We start from the raw sequence: 16,951 nt of genomic DNA on the forward strand, positions 1-16,951 counted from the left end.
TCAGCCCACGATTACAGACTCGTCGTTCGGTTGGCTGATGGACTGTGAATAATGTATTGGCATACAGGGTGCTTTGTTTTGTTTATCCAGCTGGATGTAAAACATCTAAATGCTCATCAGATACAAATATTTAGGTTCCAATCAACATATTGCAGACTGCTGATGTGACAAAAACACAGAGAGGATGACACTGAATTCACAAAACAACAATAATTAGGGTTTAACAGCGGGGCTTTATAAATAGCTTTGCTGTAGCTCTGTCTTAATCAGCTAAGAATACACACATCGTATTTACCTGACAAATAAAAGCACATGTTGGAAATGTTTTTTTAAACCACATTGATATTGTTAAAATGCCGATTTATGGGATGATCCATTGGAATGAATCGTACCTGTGCTCGGCGTGATGAACGGACAGGATGACCCCAGAGTTCAGGTGATCTTGTTTGAGGGTCACCAGGATGGTGAACTCATTCTTGCCTCTCAGCTTCTGCACCATTAGCGCTGAGACCTCAACAGGAGCCACCACTTCCCGGGAGGACCCTAGAAAGGGGACGGATATATAAATAATCCAAATGGCTAAATGATACATTTCTGCATTGCATTTCACTGTGGAGCTTTTTTGCTTCGTGCTTTCGGGACGGGACAATGCAGAGCCAGAGTCGTACCTATAATTTGACAAGGGATTACTTTATGAATATGCAGTACTTAAACAGATTACACACATTACAAGGGATTAGGGTTGTGTATTTACAGGCACCATGGAATTGATTTTGCACCTACAATCCTAATTCCTCAAGAATAATTATTTCCCAGGTCTCACCAGTGGTAATTTCTTTTTTCTTTTTTTATTTACCCACAGATTCCTGGAAACATTTCTGAGACGACAGCAACTAAACATCAAATATATGAATATACATTATTGAAGTGATTTTTAAAATGTTCAGCATAACATAACTCTAATGTTGTACGTCAGAGTCATTTCCAAGATAGAAAAAAATATTCAACAGAAAAACTGCTGCAAAAGGACAGGAGAACGTTAAACTGGGAACACAAGGGCTGAATGATGTAAATATTTAATGCATTCACATAAATGACTTTGAATTCATAATGGAAAGTCTAAACAAAACCCCTCAAAATTAATTAATGTATTGCTTCTGAACGCTTGATATAAAGATATATATTCAAGGTCTCAAACCAAATCCTCCTCATGCCATCAAAAGTTGAGTTGAGTTTTTCAAGCTGTTAGAACCATTTTCCTTGTTGGCTTGATCACTAATAAAGGCAGAGAAAATCTGAGGACTCTTTAAAATAATAATTAGGCTATTTTTCAAATTAAACAATTAGAAAACATCCACTAAAGTGGCTTCAAGATCAAGTCAGGCCACTCTCATAAGACATGGCGCCAGTCACGCTGCTACCAAATAGTGCACCAGGCAGGTGTTGGCGTGCTATCCAGGAAGGTGGATCAAAGGATTGGCCACTTTCTCCTTAGTTTGGTGTAGGAGTAGAAATATGAAATTGTATCCGGCGAGGTGGAAGTAAAAGGCTAACGGGGTTGGCGTGGATGGGAGGGGGCATTTTCTGTGCTTCTGCTCCATACGTTCCCGTTCCCTCCACTGCAAAGACGTCTATGCTACTTTAATGGAAGCATCAATAAATGATGACGTTTCTCAGAAGCAATCACATCAAAGAGTTCACTTCCAGCTATGGGATGCATGCAAGATGGTGCGGCACGCCTAAGCACTCCAGGAAGCCACCGTGGCATCTCCTCCTCGGTGTATTAATGTTATTTCCAGCTGCTAGGGGTAGTAAATTAACACAATGCAATGTGAAACCGCAAGCGACGCCATGATGGAGACTGGCATGCAGAGCATACTCATCGGTTATAATTAATACAGCGAGAGCGTGCTGGAAAGATGAGCGTTGGTTTCATTCTGCAGCAGCTTCTTTCTTTAGCTTTTTCCGAGTGTGGGTTTGTATTTAATGTATTTTAAGTACATTTCCGGATATATAAAAATGCTCGCTAAATCGACAGTCAGGAGAGGAAATACAACGAAAGCAGCTTCATGCATTTTGTATAGCCGGTGGAGTGTCATTCCAGTGTCATTGGCTGAGGTAGGACAGATGGTCCAATGGCTGCAACAGGAGTTCTGCCTAGCAATAATCTGCTGCCGTCGACAGATCCCGCTTAATGAATAAATCCAAATGACCCAATAATCTGAGACACTTGTTCAGCTATGAGGTGCGTTCTGATGCGTATCACTGGACTGTAATTAAAGCTTGGTGCTAATTGAGTATTTCTGAATTTGGTTTGAGGTCATTTTTCTACCTTAGAAGCAAAAATAAGTTCCAAACGATCAGATTTCACAAAGTCCCTGGTGACATGCACCGGCCAGTCGACTGCCATGTCGTGTGCTGTGCAGGAAGCACCCTTACATCTCAATAATGAGCTGAATGAGTACTTTGGGAGCAGGTGTGGGGTCCATGGTTGATGAGGCGAGGGGGGGGTGAGGACCTCGGAGCCTCTGACACCAGCCGGCTCAACAGCTCAGCAGCCGTGGGCCTCTGATCTACGAGTGGATGACTTTAACCACTCGTCATTATCCTTTGGAAGGAATTGGTCTGCTCTAAATGGGGCTTTGGGGGATTGGAGGGTGAGGGGTGGGGTGGGGGGTGACGAGGTTGATCCATGTGAACTTACCGACATGAAAAACACAATGAACTCGATGCTCAAATGAAGATAAAGACTGCAGCAGCAGTAAGATCTGCATTTCTATACGCACAGATGAAAGAGCGCTGGATGAGCTTGAGATGTGGAGAGCGGGCCAGCATCCCCTTCTGCCAAATCAACGTGGTCGCGCTGAGGGGGCCTTTGCTCGATTATCCGTTGGCAGGCGCTTGGATGGGGCAGCCGCCTGCTCCTAACGACCCCTCTGATGTGAGATACTGACACAAAATAGCTTGGAAATAATGATCCAGTGAATTGAAATTCCAATGAGCAAATTTTTCAACACAATAACACGACTTTTTCTCATCTGCCCTCGTTCCATGTCGGATATGAGGCTCAGGTGATTGTAAGAAAAGTGTATTCTTGACACACATACAGAGTTTCATCAGATGACAAGAGATCTTTAAAATCCTCCGACTCAGCTTTAGGCTTCAACCTAATCATATCTCCTGACCACGTTACGCTTTAATGGTTACACCCAGCAACATGATTTCTATTCCTCTGCTTCACTTCTAATCTTAAACTGTCTAATGTGTTCTTTTTTTTTGTCTGACCCCGAGAACCCATACAGCTGTAATCCCCCCCAGCACTCCCATCGCTGCGTTCTCCTGGAGTTACCACAAATCACTTGCTCACACATTTTGCATTTAGAACAGGTGCCCTGCAGCACAGATTCAGAGTCCAAACACACCTTGCTTCACCACAATCCGTCTTTCACACACTGTTTTTCTTTCTATTGCATACAAAAAAATAGTAGTTTTTGTACTGGAATGAGGTAAAGTTTCCTCTTCATCCAACAAAAAAAAAGGAAAGAAGTCAGGGATTATATAAAGTATTTTTAAGTTCATTACAAGTTCCGCTTCTAATTTAATTATTTCCCTGAGTAAGTAGTGACCAAAGACAGAATAAGTGATACGAGATAAGAGAATCACAGACACCTCTGTATGTGAATTTCATCTCTAGAAGATTGTTATAACACCTCCTACGTCTTCACAAACAACTCTTCAAAAAATTTGCAAGGAAGCCATCTCTTGACCAATTGCGTAACTAGATGTATTAAACCCACCCCGAGAGGGGACGGAGAAAATACTGGCGTTCTTGGTTTGAAAACCATCACAGCATTCGATCAAACATCTAATTTGGCTGGTTTAAGCAGAGGATATCTCTCCAGAGGGATTACAGCCACAGCCAAATCTCCACCAAATACTAAACGGAGTGAAGGGCACCTCCAGCCCTGCTTTGGCCAGCGATTTCTCCCAAATTCTCAGCTCGCCTCCCCCAGCGACCGCCTCTCTGACATTCGCACACATAGAGCTAATGGCAGCCTTTGCTACACCTCCGTACAACTGCCCCAGGAGGGATAGAAATATCTCTGTGAGAAACGTAGAATCAGGCTCGCCTCGGAAAGCAGACGGCAAAACAGTCTTTGACCACAGGGAGTTGAGGATAAAGCCAGTCAACAGTTTGGAAAGGTCAGGCAAAGGCATGTGTGTTTTCTCACGGTTGATAGAAGCGATAGAGCAGAGGCCAAGAAAGGCTAAGATGGGGTGATTTACTCTGGCATTGCTCTAACTGGCAGTAACTCCATCCAGACTCAGCAGTTTGGCATCATCAGTGTAAGATCGTTTTATCGCTCCTGTTGTTCTGCTTTGTGTTGATTGATTGCAAACCCACTTTAAATGTGTGTGTACGACCACACATTTAAACAAACCTCAGTAATTCATTTGATGATTTTTCTTTTTGGGTGTGGGTGGGGGGGGGTTGTTTATATCTGGGTGAAAATGTAATATCTTTTAGAAACCACCAAAAATGGAGAAAAAGGATAGCATGGAGGCAAAAACCAAATCCATGCTTCTTCGCCAAATAAGATCATTTCATCTCAAACCGCCTGCGGTAGTTCAAAGACAGGTTTCAAACTAAAAGGTTGGTTCCTTTTGAGAAAGAAAAAAAACCCAATCCGTCTGGCTCAGACTGTAGAAACCCCAAATCAGCAAATATTTATATATTTACATAATGTAAGGAATGTAAATCGTGTCACAATCTATTAACTCAAATCAATGGATGCTAGGATTCTCCTCGAAGGCGGGATCTGTCTACGTATAGTTTTAAACTCTAGCTTAAGGCTAAATCATTCCATCCCATCCTTCTACAGCCCAGAACTCCAGTGTAACATGTACGAGTGTCTAGAAGGAGCATCTGTGTTCGAGCAGCTGGTGAGCGTTGCTCCCGAAGTGGCAACATGCTGCTGTCACTGCTATTCAAACACACACACAGCAGTGCAGCAAAACACGCTCACACTGTCCCTCCGTCTTCCTCACACATGTAGCGTGCCCGTATGACAAATGAGACTCTATCCTGCTACACTTCGATGTCACCGTCGTCAGTGAAGCAATCATCGCGTCATGCTTCTTCCCAGACAGACAGGATTCGCACAGATGCGATTACGGGTGGGATGTCGAACGGATGCAATTGCGCCGTTTGCACTTCCAATGAGTGTTTGGTCCATGCTCTCGGCAGCCGGAGAAGGAGAGTGTTGGAGTGTTGGGGGAAGGGAGTGCTTCTGGGTGTGGCCCCTGTGCTCGTTCATATTGTGACAGATAGATATCGGGGGGGGGGGGGGGGGGGGCAAGGATGAGTATTATCTGTCAGGAGGACATGGGGGAGTATAGCCTAAGGGGATCTCTATTACGCCCGTCCCCCCAAGGTCCACCTCTCTTACTGCCATGCGATGTAGCGCTGACAGCTTCCTTCATAAACCGCAGCAGGGGTCGGCTAAACAGCAGCAACACCCCCCATCCCAGCTGCCCACCTCTGTACACCCCCCCATCCCATCCCACCTGCCCACCTCTGTCTCTCTCCGTCTCCTATTGCTCTTCGGTAGCCAAAAGATAGAGCAAAGCGCAACGTGAACAGCACAACTGATTACCCACCCAGGAGCGTGCATACACATCTCTACTCCTTCTCTCTCAGCTTTCAGCAGCCAGCCCTCCTCCGCCTCCTGCCTCCTGCCTCCTGCCTCCACTCAACACCAAGAGATAACAGCCTTCCCCTCCGGGCATGCAGGCAGGCAGCAGAGGGGACAGTCATGGATATGTTCTGCCTGCTATATATCTAATGAGCGTTGGAATGCCACCGTGGGCCTGTCTGCTTGGTCCGAGCCAAGCGAGCGCCCCGTACATGCGGAATCAGCACATTCTGTCAAACAATCGGCTGACAGCTCATGCTCCCTGTTTCTCTTCATCCTTCCTTCCTCATCCGCTTTCTAGCTTGGCTTGTGTCTCTTCCTACATCTCGCCAGCGCCTGTGCCATCTCCCTGTCTACATCTGATGGCAAACAAGCAGAGCCCCCCCCCCGGCCTCCCCCTCGCCTAGCATCATTGACTTAACACAGACATCCCCAAATGAAGAATGGAGGCGAGCTCGGCCATAAATAATGTGCCACTGCACTCTCCGCCTCAGTAACTGGAAGTGCTTAGCAAAGGTGATACAAAAAGGAATAAGAGGGTAATGACAGAGAGGCGCCAGTCAAGGAGCAGCGGCGTTCTTTTTTCATTTCGTGACTAAAGCTGTGGGAGTTTCTCTCTATAATTGTCTTTCTCTCATTCCCACTCTGTCTCTCTTTCTCTATCTCTGCCTCCATCTCTTTCTCGTCTCGCTCCCCCCCCCTTCTTGCTACCTGCTTGGGTAAAGCACTTCAGAGCGTTGTCTCTACACAGAGGACATCAAATGGCTCGCCTCCACAGAGAATGCCGGAGTTGCTGCGCCACGCCGCCGCGCTGCTGTCTCAGCAGTTTGTACAGGGAGATTAGAAGACGTCAGCCAGGTATAGATGGTAGAAGAAAATGTCGACAAATGATCATTTCTCTGTCCCAGAAACAACAATATCGCTTTTGGTACATTTTTTTGCCATTTCGTGTCGGCTTCCTCCATTGTGACGATTCCAATGCCGAGCGCATCCTGGTTCAGAAGCTGAGCTGCGAGCAACAAAAAAAAGTAATTTCCTCCGTTGCTACTTTCGCCGGGGTCGTGCTCGACGTCTCTGTCTCTGTGATGAAGTCTCATAATGAGGGTGGCATCAAATGACAAAGATGTAATACGGGCCAATCAGTGCAAGCAGCAGTCAATCGTGCATAACGGCCCCACTGACGCCGCTCTTATCCATTCACAGTTTGTATTACGGGACACCTGCAGGCAGCACACACTCCGCAAGGTCAGTGAATTAAGGCTCCATTCCAACACAGGGCCCTCACCATCTCTCAGCCTCACAATTTAGCCATGCTTGCCTATTGTTCAGGCAGGTGGCAGTAGCGTCGTGTCCCCCCCCCCACCCTGCAAGCGGGTCACACAGGAATGCCTCTTATCCACCAGTGGTGACAGTCTGTCACACAGCTGTGCTACATACATGCAGAGATAATCTGACACAGGCATACAGGACAATCTCACGAGATTATCTGACAGTATTTAACAGAAAGTTCCAACACATCCATGGAGGAGTGGATTTGGATTCCTGCGTTTTTATCGATCCTTTTAGACAGATGTACCTCCAGCTTTCTAGACACATCTTCCGTCCATCAATTAAAAACAAGAGGATCGTGTGTTACTGTACCTTTGAAATGGAACGCTCTCGACTCGCTGTGGAAGCCCTGGACCTGAGTAACTCCATCAAAGCCTTCTCCGAGTGTCAGTTCATTAAACACGTTAACGCGCAGGGCAGGGTCGACCCCAAAACCTGCAAAACATTAAAAAAACAACAACAACACACACACACACACACACACACAGATGTCATAGATGTTACGGCAGGAAGAAGCTCTGTGATGCGACATCAATTCAGGCTGGTGTCAGAAGATGGGCTTCTTTTTTTTTGGTTTCCTGGCAAGTTTAAGTCGGATGTTAAATAGTCCAAAACACGCAGCTCTATTATTTTTGCTACGTGTTGACAGAGGTGGTAACTGTGCAGACAGAGGAAGCCCTGGGTCCTACCTGAGGAGGCGCAAAATAGGCAGAGAACCAGAAATAGCTGTAATAATCCCATGGTGAATGTATAACAAAAAAATAATAATAATTAGTCCATGTTTTATCCACTTCCGAGATGCAGTCTTGCTCAACGATGGCTCACCCTCACGCAGAAGGTTATTACCAATCCCGAACGCTGAGCGGAGGCATCATCACAACTTCAGATGCCGAATAATGCGAAAAGCCAAATCCGGAGAGAGGAAGAAGAAGAAGAAAGAAAATAAATGCAGCAGAGAACTAATTATTCCATGGAACGCAAGGTTTCTCCATCAGCCCCATCCGCGGCGTGTAGGTGGGAATCAGAGAGCGCGCGATGCGATCTGCCGCTGGACGCAGGAGGAGAGAGGAGAGGAGAGAGAGAGGAGGGTGGGCTGCTGATGCTGCCGCTGCTGCTGGGACCAGTTAAGGAGTGTGTCAGGACGAGACAGGGGGAGAAAGGGGGACAATGAAGCCCCCCAGTGGCCGAGATGGGAATGCACTTGACGAAGCCAAATTGGGCTCCATGCGTCGACTGCAGCCACGCCTGAAACGTGAAGAAGGATGGAGGATGACGAGCCGCCCTGAATGGAAATAATAGCAACAGCAATGCATAATTTGTCCGTGTAATTGGCTCAACATAAATGTTTCCTTTTCTTTGGTTCAGATTTTCTGTCTGGACAACTTTAAGCACCGAGTTTCGAGCTTTCTGTTATTTCAGTCATGCAATAAAGATGATTTTGATTTTCTTTTGGGGGCCGGTGGCAGGAAAATGAATTCAAATGGAGTGTCGGGCTGTTTTAGTGGCTCAGCCTTTTTTTACTGCCTGTTTATATGAGCACAGATGCTTTGTGCTCGGAGTGTGTTTATTCCTCGTGCATCTTCTTCATCCATGGGACCAATTATCATGTTTTATCAGCAGCCATGTCCTGCTTTTTCTACTTTTTTATTTTCTTTTACCAGAGGATGCGGTTATATGCCCCCTAAAAACATAATAAATGTCCTGCCAAATGGGCGTGAATTGAAGCCCTTTTTATTTCCAGAGGCAAATCCCAAGTTCAAAACAAATCCCTGTATCACTGGGGAAGTATTTTATTGGCTGTGCCGGTCTGTTGAGCTAGGCTGACTGGTGAAGTGTACAGGTCTTCAGCTTATTCCTATAAAGACCCCAGATTAACAGCAATGCATTTATTACATCCCCCTGTTTCCCTAGATCTTCTGGAGTGCAGTCAATAATAACCATGGCAGGTGAAGGCTTCCCATCCAGTGGCAGAGGGTCATATCTGCTATGCGAGAGGGTCTCAAATTCACCTCCATTTATTATTAACAATATGGGATTTCTTTTGGGTGCAGGCACAGGAAATGTAATTGCTTTGTATTTGCCCACAAGTTGTTATTTCCTCAAGTGCCATCAGGAAAATAAGAGTCATTAAGGCATGAGCCCCGCCGAGAGAGAAAAGTAATAAATGCACTGTGCTAACACACACACCTACTAAGCACAAACCGGAATGCACACATGAGGTTCACGGCAAAGCTGTTACTATCCTTCCTGCAGGGCGATCCATTCGGTTGTTACCCTGACTTGTCTTTGGAGGCTGACATCCATATATCAGATAAATAAAAGAAAAATGGTTCATTGCAACTCTCTGCTTCATCACGAAGAGCAAAAACAAAGAATCAACTGGTCTTGTTCAAGTTTGATTGAAGACGTCTCACCTCTCATCCAATCCAAGAGGCTTCTTCAGTTCTGAATGACTGGTAGAGAGTTTAGATACTTGTCTTGTCTTGGTGTTTTTTGTCTTTCGGGTGGACCAGCATCTGTCTCAGGGCGTTGACAGGTTTGAAGTGTACACTTTGATCTGGATGACTGAGAACCTACACAAGACGCGTCTGCTTCATGTGTTTAATGTCCATGTCCCTTCACGTTAAAAAACTTTAAATACCTGAAACTGAGTCTCCTCGTCCAACAACTGCCCGGATAAACGCTCAGTAGCTGGAATTGTTATCTAGATTTGCTTTATTCCAACGGGTTCCTGTTCTCTCAGTGCCATCTTGTGCACATGGCGGTTGATTGCAGTGATTGTATCGGTGCTTGCAGTACTGAAATACAACAGACAGCGTCACTCTTTGACCGTCGCAGGGCCAAACACAAGACGACCGGAGATACCAGCGGCAAATGTGACTGAACAGAAGAGGAGGGGGGGGGGCAGAAATAGACTCCAGAAACTCCTTCAGAGGTTCATCCGTTTGGACTTTTCAATTCAATTCAGTTTTATTTCTATAGCGCCAGATCACAACAGAAAGTCATCTCAAGGCACTGCAGCAAAACCCAACTGGACCCACAAGAGCAAGCACTTTGGCAACGGAGGCAAAGAAAAACTTCCCTTTAACAGGCAGAAACAGCCCTCAGCCATCATCCCAGCATCGACACAGCATCTCTCAATTGGTTTCCGGAAATAAGAGCAGCAAATCTTTTTTTTGTCTCCCTGTTGACAAACAAACGAACGTCAGTGAAAACTAAGAATCAGTTTTGAAAAGTCAATGATGAGATTGATATTTTCCAAAAGCTTTAAATTGAAGTATTATTAGGCCCGAGCGCCTATCTAGTTTTCTTCTTCTTCTTCTTCTTCTTCTTCTTCTTCTTCTTCTTCTTCTTCTTCACAACTTTACTCATCTCCAGCCTCCAGGTTTGAATAAGAAGCTGCTCTTGTCATATTTATCCATTATTTGCATACTCTTTTATGGAATGGTGAGTAAATTGCCAGCATTTATGCCGAAACTGCTGAAAGTGAGTAAAAACAACAACTTGTATTATTTATTTTAATTTAACTGTGGATGGAAACGCTTTATGCATGTTGGTGTGATCCCATAGTCCACCGAGTGCTGCTGCTCAACAGGACCGCTCCCATTCCACCCTGGATCCCATTGTGAGTGTGTGCAGTGAGCTGCCTCGCGGTGAATGGCCCACAGCCATTCACTGAGCACACAGAAGCTCATTAGAACTCTATAGACGCACAATTGTGAGGCTCACATTAGAAACTTCCTCCTCTGGGGCACAGACACGGCAAACAAAGTGCCAGTTTGCTGCTAAGCTAAGCTCATTGTCTTCCTGATTCATAGAGCTCGGCCCTCCATTCACAATATTAAGTTCGAGTGGTGGAATATCAATTGCGTGTTCAATGGGCCGGTATCTTTTTAAGAGCTTTAGTGGGGTTAAAAAAAAAAAAGAGAGAAAAGGAATTTCAGCCGGTCTGCAGAGTGCCAGCTTTCAACTAGGCCATTGTGAGAATACTGAATGAAGGGACCCCTGGTTTTCACCCCCTCCATTTCTAAAAAGAAATGGACATCAAATAAATTCACATGAACTTGCTTCAGGATGTTTCCAAGACCCACTGTTTCAGAATGGCCTAATTATACCTCCCTCTCCCTGAGAGTTCTTTTGGACTCTTCCTCAACTTAATGATAATACTCTCTTAGCGATGCTGCTAAACGTGAGTAAAATTGTGTGAGATGTCCCTTAAATTATCAAGAAATGCAGATTACGCCAATGAATTAAATGATTTTCAAGGGGATGGTAGTTTATTTTTTTATTTTATTTTAAATGGAACAGAGATTGGTGTTTGTTGCAGGAAGGCAGCCTGAAGAGGAGAAGAGGGATATTGTCAAAGTAGAAATAAATACAGTTAATAAGTGGCGCTGTCTGGGGTTGTCACGGAAACAAAAGCCTCATCATGGCCGCTGATCTATGTGGAGCACACGATTGTATGGCCTCATAAGGCCCATCGCGTGACAGAGCGCGATGTCTTCTCCACCAGTCTGCAGAATAAAACCTCAAATTTGATTACAAGCAACCTTTGGCTCCCTGGCCAATGCACAATGGGCTGAGCTGTCTGGGCCAATTTCCATGCTCAGCATGAGGTATCTACAGGCCAACTACCCCCCCCCCCCACCCCGACCAATGGATATGCCTGTTTACTGTGCCTAAAATGTAGGTCTGTCACCCTCTTGTTGGACTTTCTATTATGATGTTGAGGATCATTAGTTGCAGTGTGAAAGGTTATACAAGCTGCTCATTAGACGTGTTTGTGCCAAAACAGCACTGTATGCATGTGTGTGTGTGTTTGAGTGACCATTTTTATTTTACAGTCGCAGCACTTAATTGTGAACCCCCCCTCCCCCCAGGCTTAATATTTACATGGTTGAATTTACTACCTGAGGAGCCAAGTAGACAGGATGAATAAACTTCAACCCTTCTGAAAATGTACACATTTAATACATACATTTAAACTTACATATTTATCTTTAAAGACATGAGATGCAATTTTATAAAGAACCTTATTTTTGTCAGCTTCTTTACACTTTATCGGACTTTATGATGAGGAAGGGCTTCTTCTTAAAATTCAGTTGCATTACTTTGTAAACTGGTATTTACTCACACTTGCTTTGTTGGACTTTCAATCATTCTGTGGTCAGAAAAATCTTCCTTTTACACAGCAAATAAACTGGTGAAGGGATTGCATGAGTCACAATGGGAGGCTGGAGAAAAGAGAAAACTATTTACTCCTGCAGAAGACTGTTTGGTGCATGTTAAACTTTGGCCAGCAGTTCATTGTCTCTGGTGTCTATCATTAAATAGGCTAGCTGACATAATGAATGAGCCAGACCCACCTTCTGCCACTCTAGAAAGGACCCCAAGCCTTATCTGAATTGAGAAGCACATTAGAGCCTCTCAGCCAATCACGGCACAGCCCTGTGCAAAGCGCAGGCCCAAAAGAGGACGAGCAGAAAACTTTTGTTTTCCTCGGGGTTTAATGAAGTTGGCCTGGTCACTCGAGAAGGGATTAAAGGAGAATTTAGTGTCACTGAGCTGTGACTGCTGAAGGGGGAACTCAAGTGTTTGGGTCACAGCGTGAGCAGGATGGTCTCAGTTCAAAGCTGCACCAGTAGGAATATGGCTCGATCCCCTCCGGCTCCAACGGGCTTCGGCAACTCAGGAAAGAGTTTTCTTATAGATAATCTGCTGCAGCCACAAACACCTTCGGCAGATCCAGAAGGGATGACAGGAGGACACCTGAGAGTGGCAGCATGCGAACGTCCAAGGAGGACATGGAGCTCTGGGTATGGAGCCAGCCAAAGCCAGGCCCACAGTCCACAGCAGGCGAAGGATTCAGGAGGCCCACTTCTGCCACACTCAGGTACAATGTTAAACTAATTTCTATCAACAGTAATCAAATTAAATATCATGTAAATTGTGGTTTGGTTAATGACAGGACTCTTGGTTTTCTTTCACAAAAACGGCATATTTTCTTTCTCTTTTAATTCCTGCAGCAGATAAATTATTGCCTGTAAAATAAATGAATGCTCTCTAGTCTTTGGATTGGATCTATTCATTGGTTTAAACTAAAGTTTAGTTTATGTCAATTATATGAACTTAAAACAACATATAAAATGATATTCTCTATTCATCATTGGAAACTGCAGGAAAAACATGATATATTTTTCTATAAAATGAATATAAAATACTACACTTTAAAACAAATATGAAGTACAATGGAATGAAGTAATGAAAAGTAACTATGGCAACAATTTTAGTTTTCAGGTTTCACTTTTGCTTCTTGCTCCTATTTGCATGTAAAATGAGCTAAAAATAAAATAAAATAAAATAAAGGTTTCTACATTTTGAAATATAAATATAGGTCTGTACTGAAAATAACATTTTATGCCAAATGCATCAGTCTGAGTCAAGTCAGAATGGCTTAAAAAACTCTAACTTTTTTTATTATTATTATCGGATACTCTCTGCAAATGTAATTATATATAATATAAAATATATAAAATTGAAAATGTGATTCATAAAAACGTTTCCATTCCATAACAGATCAAATGTTTTCTTGATCTGCATGGAACCATGATGAAAGCAAAATGTGACCGCAAGTAAATTAAAATGTAAAATTCATATGTAAAAAATGAATAGATTCACTCATGAATCAGTGTAATCCTGATCAATAATAAACTAAAACATTATTATCAGTAAAGTAATTCTTTTTCACACTGTATTAGTAAATAATTTATGTCTGTTAAATGGATAGATTTCAAATAAAATTTTACTGAGAACCTCAAATTGAAAGGTTCTCTCTTGTTCAGATATGAAAAATTAAAGAGGTGTAGAAACTGAAGACTCCAGATATAGATCCAACTGTAGCCCCTTGTGATAGCGCCTGTACTGCCGAGTTACTATGGCAACAGCTGATTGTTCCTATCTGTCTTAGCAGGTGCACTGAGCAGCGTTTTCCTCCGGAGCCCACCGTATCTGCTGGCGTGCTGCGGTGGGTCCAGCCCCCCTCCCGTCTTCTCCAGTGAGTGTTTTATGCCTCATCAGCAATGCCTCAGCTACTCTCTAAGCATTAGCAGCAGGGTCTCTCATGCTCTCCACAGCTAATTACTGATGCAATGCCAAAGAGCTAATTCTCCCCTCAACTCTGCACAGCTCTATTCATAGCCATTCATGGCTGTTAAGGATGTGGAAGAGGGGTGGGTTGTAAGGCTTTTAAGAGTCCCGGGGGGGGGGGGGGGCTCCCTATTTTGTACTTGGAACTACACACTTTTAGCTGCACAAATATGCAGAGCTAATAAACATCTTGTCTTCTGTCATATTAAGATTATGATTACCAGTTGTGGCTGCTATTGGACACCCAGGCAAATATTTTAGCACTCCATCAGCAAGTTTGATTGCAAATACCGACAAGTTCAAATAACTGTTTGGTGGTATAAAATAAAATTTAAATCCCAGAAACATGTAATCGTACCTGAATTGTTTTCTGAAAGCAATACAGCTTTAAAGTTTGATTGAACTGTTCCCTTTCATGTAATCTGAGATAGCAACGAGAGCTCGCGCCGTATTTCACACTGAGATCAGCACTTGTGATAGTTTGGCATCGTCTCACTGCGACTCGAAGTTATTAGTTGCTGCAAACCTGTGATGCCAAATGTGGAAAATAGCACAAATAAATAAAAGCTCTCATCCCAGATGCTTTCGGAGTCCTCTTAGTAGGCTGACACTTTCCCACAGTGCCCGGCAACACAACAATGCCATGTCTAGCCGTGACCAATTGGCACTTTTACTCCACCATCCACACGCGACCTTACTGCAATATTTCACAGAGGCAATGAACCCCGTTTAGCACAAAAAGCTTGCCCATTTCTTTACAGAAGCGGGTTGGACAAGGAACATCCCCCCAGCCATTGTGTGGCTAAAGAGCTTGGATCGCCAAACCCCCTCCTTTCTCTTGTCATTCAACTCTCATTGCAGCCCATTGGAGACTTTTTGACTAGGACATAAAGCATTCAATAAAGTGACTTTTATAGACTTATTTGAGCTCATCTTCACATACAAACTGGCTTCATACCTGCAACTGAAAAGATTTAGTGTTGGGCCAGTGAGCCATCGAGTAATGGCATTTCCATTGAAGGAATCTATTGTTGATGTCCCACAGGGCTTTATCGTTGGCCCACTAGGGTAGACACACACGTTGCCCAGGACTGACCTGGTAATAGGCGAAACCCATTGAGTCTCAATAGAGAAGTGAAAAGCATGTCCAAACCCGTTACGCGCTCCCAAGAGGTGGTCTATGTGCAGATTTGTCGTACAGATTAAAAAGGCAACATTGAATAGATTGGATAAATTGTTCCACTTGACTTTTGTTGTGCATGCACCTGTGAGTGAAGTAAGCGTGGGATTGCTCCTCACAGTTCATCAAATTCCTTTCTCTCAGATTAAGTGGCTTTTTTTCTCTCTCTCTCTTTAGTCATCCCCAGTTTGTTAAATTGGACAAATCAAGGAAAAAAAAAAAACTCATCACAAGTGAGCGATAAACCGAGTGACAAAAGCAGCTTGTGTGCAAAATGCAGGATTTGTGTTCTAGTTGGGGAAGACATATGTCTGGACATATTGATTCCGGACATTGTGGGATTCATTTCAAATTGTTTAAACCATTAAAAACATTGGAAAAGCAATTGGATGCCATTCAAACCAATAAATTTCACAGTGATTCGCTATTTTCTTCTTGCAATGTTTGTATGCTTTATTTTCTTTTTATGTGTTTCAGAGGGTGCAAATATTCGAATATGGTCGGCTAATATAAGTCCTAAATCGCGCAGAGGGATTCTCAGGAGGGCTGTGTTCTCTGAGGAACAACGGAAAGAGCTGGAAAGAACTTTTCGGAGACAGAAATACATCAGCAAGATGGACCGGAACAAATTGGCAGCTGATCTCAGTCTAAAGGAATCCCAGGTATTATGAGTATTCATGAATTCATTATCAACCTGATTGATCTTTTTATTATAAGCTCCTTTTCTCAATTGTCAAACCTCTAGACTTCTCCGAACCGAATTGACGTCTGTCTGTCTGCTTTAGGTGAAGATCTGGTTCCAGAACCGTCGAATGAAGTGGAGGAACTGTAAGGAGAAGGAGGTTCACAGCACCCGCTCCCCGATGGACGAGCTCATGGCCCACGGTCTCGCTCAGGAGGAGGAGGAACCAACGCCGAGACACGCCGACACAAAAACAGAGGGCTCGCCGCCACAGAAGAGCGTCAGGGACACATGAATGGAAAGCATGGAGATCAAACTAATGACTTTCTCAAATACACTAAAAGAAAAATGGCTACCTTACTGTGAGGCTGTTAACAGCGTGTGGATGAATACACTACGAAGACTAGCACTGATAACATGATATTAACTTTTCAGTTGATGTGCCGAGGCTAACTGTTTTGCTGCATCTTAAATGGAATCAGGTTCACCTACTTGGTCGGTCGTCTTGTTTCCATTTCAGTCGGAACACTAACAAGACTTTCCAGGAAATATTGCCACTCATTTAAAGGCACAAAGGAGTCATTTCTTTTTTATGCATCACAACCTTTTTTATGTTTTATTTTGTTGACATATTTTGGCCAGCTTTACATTGAATACTGTAAATACGTCTTTTTTTTATCTTCATGTTCTGAAATGTATAGTTTAACTGTAAATAAATCCTATGAATGAATCCTGACTTCCACATTTCTTATATTCTTAATATGCTTGGCTGCGTGGGTGTAAAACCATTCACATGTTAATGCTCACCGAACCAAACATTGTCTAGCATGTCTATAGATGTTTTCCAACTTGCATTTCCCATTAACAGGGAGATAACCACAGCCCAGAATGCATAATTTATTTATTTATTTGACTTTT

General features: G+C 43.6%; 1 protein-coding gene across 1 annotated transcript in view; it reads right to left on the reverse strand.

Annotated features, from left to right (window-relative positions):
• The window catches only part of nell2a (neural EGFL like 2a), a 56,930-nt gene extending 49,164 nt beyond the window's left edge, over window positions 1-7,766 (reverse strand). The window contains exons 1-3 of the mRNA XM_068739231.1: window positions 7,715-7,766; window positions 7,338-7,466; window positions 393-543 (exon numbers count right to left, since the gene is read on the reverse strand). Of these exons, the coding sequence (XP_068595332.1) occupies window positions 393-543; window positions 7,338-7,466; window positions 7,715-7,766 (332 nt within the window). The remainder of the gene's footprint in view (window positions 1-392; window positions 544-7,337; window positions 7,467-7,714) is intronic.
• Window positions 7,767-16,951: the final 9,185 nt, after the last annotated feature.

Source organism: Brachionichthys hirsutus, chromosome 5 (genome assembly GCF_040956055.1).
Source record: "Brachionichthys hirsutus isolate HB-005 chromosome 5, CSIRO-AGI_Bhir_v1, whole genome shotgun sequence".
NCBI lineage: Eukaryota > Metazoa > Chordata > Actinopteri > Lophiiformes > Brachionichthyidae > Brachionichthys > Brachionichthys hirsutus.